Source organism: Galeopterus variegatus, unplaced genomic scaffold (genome assembly GCF_000696425.1).
Source record: "Galeopterus variegatus unplaced genomic scaffold, G_variegatus-3.0.2 Scaffold625, whole genome shotgun sequence".
Taxonomy (NCBI): Eukaryota; Metazoa; Chordata; class Mammalia; order Dermoptera; family Cynocephalidae; genus Galeopterus; species Galeopterus variegatus.
Genome location: NW_007726736.1, coordinates 496,111 through 505,484, shown reverse-complemented (window position 1 = coordinate 505,484; position 9,374 = coordinate 496,111). Strand labels below are relative to the sequence as shown.

Below are 9,374 nucleotides of genomic sequence, written 5' to 3'. Positions count from 1 at the left end.
CCAGGCACAGAAAGAGAAATACTGCATGTCCTCACTCAGAAGTGGGAGCTAAAAAAATAAAGAAAGAAAGAAAAAAGAAGGAAAGATACATCAATCACAATAATTCACTGAACTTTCAAAAGGAAAGGCTGCTAGAGGTGGGAAAGAGAGAGGAAGCAGGGGTTAGATATAAATTGGTAAATGGCCACAAAAATGATTACATTGTGTAATGTTGAATATACTAATTATCTTGAAAAATAAAATTAATTTTAAAAAGATGAGTCATATAATAAATAATATTAAGAAAAATAAAAAAGTACATCAACAAATTTTGTTTGATTTTAAGTGGAAAATACAGTGTTTTCAAGAGTAAAAAGGAAAGTGAGGCCTGCTATCTCGGGAACTGAAAAAATGATATAAGGCTCAGTTTCCTCATCTGCAAAGTGAGGGAGCTATTAGTATATATTTTTTTAATTAAATGAAAAACGCCCATGTAAATCACTTAGCATAGTTCCCAGCATGCACTAAATGCTCAATAAACTTTGTGTGCATTGCTATTGTTTTTGTTGTTGTCATTATTATTAGTTATGTTTTGCTTATGGGAATATGAATTTTTATAATCTTGGAGGGCAACATTTGAATTATGAATCACGAATCTTGAAAATATGGTTTCTTTGAATAATTCTGCTTCTAGAAATTCATATTCAGGAAATAATCATGACATTTACAAACAACGAACAAGAACATTTAGTGTTTTTTTTTATGGTAGTAAAAAAATTAGAAACAAACTGAATTTCATACATGGTGTGCCAGTCAGGTTAATCATGGCATTTATACAAGGGAATGATATTTAGTCACTGAAAAATAGGCCATAGATAGAGGATTTCAAAACTGTGTTCCCACAGGTGTTCCCAAGTTGCTCCAGGGAATAACTGCATGAAGAGAAGGCTGAGAGTGCATCTGGTTCTTATATTTTTATGTATTGATGTCCAATGCTTTTAATTTTTAAGGTGCTGCTACTTCAAAAAAAGTGTACAAATTCTTAACGAAGCTGAAGATATTTAGACAAAAATAAGTTCATAATTATTAATGAGTGCAAAAATAATTCATAATGTGCTCTGGAAATTGAAATTATAAAGTTAAAATTACTTTAGCATAACCTCAGCTAAAATTAAAGGAATAAATCACAGATCTAGATAGTCTTTGAAGAGAAAAACAGAGGGAGAATAAAATTATTCACCCACATACATTAAAGGCTCATAGACCTAATCTCAAAGGAATAAATAAGACTGAGTTAAAGGATGCCGCACTTGTTAGAAATTAAATTCAATATAAACACAATGAACAAAGAACTTTCAACCTTTCAGAGTGTTCATGGCCCTTCTTTTTTAGCTTTTAAGTCTTCTTCCTCTTGTAAAAATTATTTCTATTCCTCCAAAAAAAATCATTTTTAATAAAAGCAAGCTGTCCTCTTATAAAACGTAGTTACTAAGTTTGATGCTTACTTAAATGTCTGTTATAGAAAACTATATTTGTTAAAATATTTAGAATCAAAATATGTTTGTTCATTTAAAGTTATAAACTATGTTTGTCACAGAATATTAACTTGCAAAATTTAATTCACGGTCAATGGTTTTAATCATCTTGTTTTAGTTAACCTCATCAGTAGATATAAACTATTATAAATTTCCAGACTAGCGTAAAAAATTTATCAGACTTGTAAATTTAGATGTTCTTTTCTCATAGTTAAAATATATAAAATATTATTTATAGCAGATTCATCTTCAAAAAAAGGTGAAAATGCATTTTTCATTGTATGATTCCATTTTTGTAAATTAACAGATCTGTGAAGAATCTGGAAGGATTTTACATCAATTTCTTAATTATGATTTACGTCCAGGTCATAGAGTTAGATTGTCTGTATTCTTTTTCCTTTTTTGGTTTTGCTTATCAATATTTTCAAATTTTTGCGTTGAACTTTTCCCTTTTTTTTTTTTTGTAATAAAAAAGTCAATGAAAGCATAAAATGTTTTTCTCTACCTTTTAATGATTCCACTTTTCCAGACTTTCCTTTATATTCTTTTTTAACATTTCTGATTCTGAAATAACAAAAGGGGTGTTTACTTAGCCAACACATAAGTAACGATAGCACAGATCATGAATAACACTAGTTATGTGATACAGTCAGTCACTTTATGTGAAATAAGGAGGGGCATAAGCAGTCTATTTCAGAAAGGCAAAGACTAATGTTTGATTAATCATTTCCCTGAGATGGAAAATAAAATTCTCTCTAAAAGGTACAATTAAACTATTATTATTGTGTGTAGAAAAGTAGAATGCTCTGTAATTATACTCAGTTTCTCCCTCCAGTCTTAGAACATTCGGCATTATTCCAGCTATTTAAGATCAGCTCATTCACCTGCCATCCTTAACCACCATCCCCCATCCCCCTCCTCCACATCTTGGTCCTTAGTCAGACCCTCTGTCACCTGCATCTTCTGTAGTTTCCTCTCTAATAGCTTCTCTTTAAACTCTAACTCTGCTTTAAATATGATCGAGTTTTTCCCTTCTCCTTATTTTACAAAATTCAAAGTAAAAGTGAAAACTTTCCATGTCTACTTTCCCACCTTCTGTTTCCTCCTCAACTGCACTGATGTTTAAACTCTGCACTCTAATGACCCGATTCTTACCGAAATCATTGGTGGCCTCCTAATTACCAAATGCAGAAATACTTTTCCATCCTTACTTATTAAATTATGAGCCACTAATGATGACTTTCTCTTTGTTGAAAGTGTCTACATTCCGCTTTATTGGTTTTCTTTCTACTTTTCTAAATATTCATTCTCTGTTTCCTAATAAGGTCTTCTTCTGATTCACTAATAAGATCCATTTTATTCACTCCTCAACATTCCTCAGGATTTCGTCATCAGCCTCAGAGGGAAAGTTATGGCTCCCTTGTACGACATGAAGCATCCTCTCATGGTCTCTCCAGTGACATCTTTCTTTTTTTTTTTTTTTTTTTTTTTTGTCTTTTTTACTGACCGGTAACGGGATCGCAACCCTCGGTGTCACGCCCGCACCGCGCTCAGCCAGTGAGCGGGAACCGGTCTCCACATGGGATCTGAACCCTCGGTGGGAGCACCGCCACACTCCCAAGTGGCGCACTCTCCAGTGCATCACTGGGCCGGCCCTCCAGTCACATCTTTCAGTACCTTCTGACTCATGTTTCATGTGTCAGGACCATCAAACCACCTGTTATATCCTGCCCAAAGCTTAGAGCTCTTTGTTTTTTCTGCTAGGTGTGTCATACACATATGCATGTGTACACACACACTCACACATTTACACACACATGTATACATACGTATAAATTCATCACTTTATCTGGCTTATTCTTAAAGGAATGCTCATTGCATTGTTTGTAAGAGCAAAAAATTAGAAACAACCGAAACATTCCTTAATGTAAGAAGGGATTTAAAAAGAAAAGTAGTAGATTCATGTCTGAAAATATTATGTAAAAGTTGAAATCAACACATTAATCATAGTTATCACTATGAATAAATTACTCTCAAAAAACATAATGTTGAGTGTAAGATCAATATGCAGAAACATAAGTATAATGTGATACCATTTATAGATTATTTTACGAACAGATAGAACTATACTACATACTGTTTAGGGCTATAAGTGCATGCTGCAATATGTAAATATAGACAAGTCACAACACCAAATCCATCATAAAGATCAATTCTGACAAAGGAGGGAGAAAATATAGATAAATCAAAGGGGACTTCAAATAAGCATATAATATATTCATTTAAAATATAAAGCAAATATGACAATGTTTATATCTGTTCAACTTGGGTGGTGAATATGTTGACTTTAGGGGCCTCATTTTTTTCAGTAATTTTTAACTTTTCAAAAGAAAAATATATGTTCTCCCCAATTCTAAAAATATAAAGCAAATATGACAATGTTTATATCTGTTCAACTTGGGTGGTGAATATGTTGACTTTAGGAGCCTCATTTTTTTCAGTAATTTTTAACTTTTCAAAAGAAAAATATATGTTCTCCCCAATTCTCCTAAGCTAGGTTAGTTGATACTGTTTTTTGACTATATAACACCAGTTAACATCCTTATCCCTATGTTTACCAAATCCAGTTTTATGCTTCTATTTATTTTCTCCCCCAGGCTGTGTGCTCCTTGAAAGACAGTGCACTGTTCATCTTTGTAGCCCTAAAAATTAGTATAGAACACTGAAAGTGCAACAATATATTTGTTGAATGAATGAATGAATAAATTAAGAAGGATTGAAAGATGTTGAGTCAAACAATTTTATTTCAGCCCGTCTTTGTATAGTGGGATGCCCATTGAAGTGGGATATTAATGTTTTATTTTAATAAAGAAACCTTTTCAAGGAGCAGCTGGTTGTTTTCAGATTTTAGAGATGAAGATAGCTGTTTACAAATGGGACAGACATCCTGTTTGTGTTCTGGGAATGTTGCTTGAATGATCTGTAGTTATAGGAATACATAGATATGCACACAAATGCCCCCAGAAAAGAATGTGAATGGGGGGTTATGGGTGGAGGAGAGACAATTATGAATAAAAAATAGATATTTTTACAGAGCCAGGATCATGATTATGATTAGAACTCTGCAAGCTTTCCTTCATATCCTCTGATACCTACAGCTTAAAGGCCACTAGGGAAAGGAAGAGTTAATTTACCTATAAAGCAAAGACCACCTGGGAAAAAAGAAATTACCTTGTACCTTTTATATCCACACAAAATCAAATTTACACATTGGGATTGACTGGGATAGATTTGACACTGTTTAGTGGTGGGGAATGGCAATCATGTTACTAGGAAGGGTCACTGTGACCAAAGAAGAGACAAGACTTGTGGATTGGAAACTGCAGCCAATGTGGGGTGGTCAAAGGGCAGTTTTAGATTGCCTGGCAGGCCCAGAATCTGCTTCGATGCTGACCAAGTATGTATTACCTGTTGCTAAAAAGCTGCAACATTAGGTGCCTACACCTACTTTCCTACTTTAGAGTGGATCTGGAATGAGGTGTCCCACAATGGAGCCAAAAGCGTTAGTGAACAGGCCTTGCATCAGATGACTTTCCTTCCCTGGTTTGTCAGTGGGTCCAGGCCTCCACCTTCATTAAGAATCCAGACCAAGAGACAGGGATATCCAGTCAAGATTGCACAGACTGGCTAGGGTTAGGGAGGCGGGGAAGGGGGTTAGGGGGGTGGCGAATAGAGAAGAGACGCAGTAGGGGGAGGACATTTCACTTTCTCTCCTTGACCTTTAGCAGCAGTAGAGAAACAAAGAAGTGACAGACTTTCTTGGAAGACTGGATCTGAAAATTATTATAATTTGAGTAATAATATAATTTCATTTTTATGCTCTCGATTGATAAAGAGGAACTGATGACATTGGAGTTGAATTTGGGAGAATTACTTCTCACTTGGCCTTTCTTGTTTGGATAGATAATGTCCATGGAGCTGGTATACTTTTAGTTGGGGGCAGGCTAGGCTGTTACCCCTTCAGAAAACTTAACAGAAAATAGGGAAAGAACTAGATAGATGAAGCTTAAGTATGTAGGCTAGACCTATGCTCTTGGTCTTGGAGAGAAATATTTCACTTTCTAGCTATGGTTGTCTATTCATTTTCTTTTGCCTCCTGACATCTCAACAGTAGCCAGACGTTAAGAACATAGACTGTTCTTAACATAGCCTGTCTGTATTCTAATCCTAGATCCCCACTTACGAGTTGTGTGATGCTGAGCAAGAGACTTAACCTTTCAATACTTCACTTTTCTCATTTGTAAAGTGGGGAAAATTAAAGTACCCGCCTCATAAGCTTTTGTGAGAATTAAATGTGTGTTTGGTACATAGTAAGAACTATGTGAACATCTGCTAAATAAATAAATGGCTACTATTTAAAGGTCTGGCTTTTTAACTTTGTCACAAATTTTGTAGAAAAATATACAGGGCTCTTTAAAATCCATGGATACTTTGGTGCAGTCCCACACCTGCTAAGTTAGTTCATGGCAGGTAGTATCTGAGAGATATTTCAAATACTCCTCTCAGGATTCTGCCACCTACCAAATGCCATAATGACCCTACAAGTAGACAAAACTATGGAAAAAGGCATTCAGAGAATAAAAGGAACAAGTATAAAAAAGAGGTGTGTGGGGGACAAGAAACAGAAGCAAGAAAGAAGACAAGATGAAATACGGCAAGTTCATATTACACGGAGCTGATAATTAAAGAAAAATTTCCTTTCAAGCAGCCATTAGGAGAAATTGGTGGTGATGGCAGTGGAACAGTGACATCAAAGTGACATTGACAAAAACAGACTTCTTCTCCCTCAAGATTTTGCCTCAGGTTCACCCTGTATCTGTTGGTTAATGATTCTTTAACTTTACTAAAGTGTATTAGTATATATTAGTGTAACTATTAGTATAACTATAAGCGTGATTAGTATATTAGTATAACTATAGTTATACTTACGCATTAGTATAAATATAAGTGTGATACCTGATGGCTTCTTTCCCTTGGAATTCAGGAGCTACTGGTTCAAAATAATCATCAGAGGAACATTCAGGATCTATATCTTTCTCAATAACCTTTTTGTTAGTCCTTTGGTCTTGGAAACAAGGTGATGAATTCAGAAAAAATAATGGAGAATAATGGCGTTCATTTCCGTCTAATTAATCAAGAGACAACAGAATATCAACAAACTGTCATTTTAAGCATCATAGAGAAAATTTTTTCCTTCTCTCTATTTGTTACAGAGGAAAAAAAACTTGATAATGAAGTAAACAATGAAATTCAAAGGAAATAACATATTGGAAAAGTTTAACAGCATAATAGAACTTTCAATAAAGTATATATCAAAAGTTTGAATAAAATGTGCTCTAATAGGATTTAAAAGAATGAATGAAACCAAATATTTGGGAATATGCAAAGACTTAATATAGCACATAAAAATAATTGTAGACATGTTGTGAACCTGAATAATCTGACCACAGCAATAAAATTAAACCAAGTACTGAAATCTATATATTCACATGTAGGTACATAAATGAAAAATAATACATGGAGGAATTATATCTGTTCAAGATAAATCTGTGGTCACATTTTAAAAAATTTTTCCAGATTTTAAAATAATGAAGTAGTGGTTGTTTTTAAGAACCTTCAGATATAAACCAGAAGTAATAGAAAGACAGGAATATGGATAAGTATATAGAAACATATAAGAGAACCTTAAATATCGTCAAAGTGGAAGGAACATATAAACTTAAGAACCTTCAGATATAAACCAGAAGTAATAGAAAGACAGGAATATGTATAAGTATATAGAAACATATAAGAGAACCTTAAATATCGTCAAAGTGGAAGGAACATATAAAATAAAAGGATACATAAGAAGATTTGTGCAAAAAAAAAAAGCATTCCAATTCTAGCATGTGCGAAGGAATTCTGGGCTCATATGAAAATTTGGTTGTATGCAAGATAAAGAAAATCTGTAATTAATATACTTCTGTAAATATGAAAAAATATTTAAAAATTTAGAATAACACTGAACAAAGATTTATTAGGGAGCACTTCACAGTACAATGGCCCTACCCTAGCCAGACATCATAAGAACTAATTTATTTCACCTCATTCTGATACATATCCTAAATATTATTCTTTCAAAACACTTTCAGGGATCCTTGAAAAATAACATTATTTAATTACTATGTAGTTATTATATGTATTATAACTATCATTATTTTATAATTATATCAAAGTCAGAAGAATAATTGTTTTTACATAAAAATTTATTCAGGTCATTAAAATTATGAAGTATAAATAAAGAACTCATTCAGTCTGACATGGGAAATATTAATTCTCCATTTCTTTAAATATATTTATATAAACTTAAGGAAAAATATTTCACATAATTGAAAACTATAGATGGTCAGAAAAAAATCCACTAGTACTTACATGGTAAAATTTTGTCAAAGTATAATGCCAATATCAAGTAGATAAAACCATCAAAAGCCAACATGAAATAAGTTGCTATCATTAAATATGAGTCTCCTGAAGGATCAGGAAAAATTACACCATTCAAGTTATAATCCTGGTGAATAACCTAAGATTCAAACAGAAATAATAATAAATATTTAAAATAAATAAATAATTTGGCATAGCAGCAAGAATAAATTTGCTAACTAACTTTTCCAAGAAGCCCTTACGAGTTATTAGCCAAATGCAAGTATACCTTCTTTCATTGCGCTTCACAGATATTGTGCATTTCACAAATTGAAGGTTTGTGGCAACCCTCTGTCAAGCAAGACTATCAGCACAATTTTTCCAGTAGTATATCCTCATTTTGCATCTCTGTGTCACATTTTGGTAATTCTTTCAAGCTTTCAAACTTTTTCCTTATTGCTACACTTGGTGATCTGTGATCAGTGATCTTTGATGTTACTCTTGCCATTGTACTGGGGCGCCATGAACCGCACCCATATAAGATGGCAAACTTAATGGATACATGTGTGTGTTCTGACAGCTCCACCAACTGGATGTTCCCCCTTCTCTCTCCCTCTCTTTGGCCTTCCTATTCTCTGAGACAAAACAATTTTTAAATTAGGTCAATTAATAACCTTACAATGGTCTCTAAGTGTTCAACTGAAAGGAAGTGTCACATGGCTCTCACTTTCAATCAAAAGCTAGAAGTGATTAAGCCTAGACAGGGAGTCATGAAAGCCAAGATAGAATGAGAGCTAGGTTATTGTGCCAAACAGTTAGCCAAGTTGTAAATGCAAAGGAAAGTTCCTTGAAGGAACATAAACGTGCTACTCCAGTAAACACATGTATGATAAAGTGAAAGAGCCTTATTGCTGTTATGGAGAAAGTTTGAGTGGTCCGGATAGAAGATCAACCCAGCCACAACATTCCCTTAAGCCAAAGCCTAATGTAGAGCAAGGCCCTAACTCTTCCTTTTTATGAAGGCTGAGAGAAATGAGAAAGCTGCAGAAAATGTGGACCTAGAAGAAGTTCCTTCATGAGGTTTAAGGAAGAAAGCTATCTCTATTACATAAGAGCAAGGTGAAGCAACAAGCACTGATGTAGAAGGTACAGAAAGCTACCCAGAAGATCTAGCTAAGGTCATGCCTGAAGGGTGGCTACACTAAACAACAGCTTTTCAATGGAGATGAAACAGCCTTAAGTTGGAAGAAAATGCCATCTAGGACTTTCACAGCTACAGAGACATCAATGTCTGGCTTCAGAGGACAGGCTGACTCCCTTGTTAGAGGTTAATGCAGCTGGTGATTTTAAGGTGAAGCCTTATCATTCCAAAACTTCTAGTGTCCTTAAGAATTATGCTAA

General features: G+C 34.1%; 1 protein-coding gene across 1 annotated transcript in view; it reads right to left on the bottom strand.

Moving 5' to 3' along the window:
- Positions 1-9,374, bottom strand: part of ABCA6 (ATP-binding cassette, sub-family A (ABC1), member 6) — an 80,181-nt gene that overhangs the window by 44,181 nt on the left and 26,626 nt on the right. The window contains 3 exon segments of the mRNA XM_008570729.1: positions 2,020-2,078; positions 6,531-6,699; positions 7,986-8,133. Coding sequence (XP_008568951.1) covers positions 2,020-2,078; positions 6,531-6,699; positions 7,986-8,133 — 376 coding nt within the window.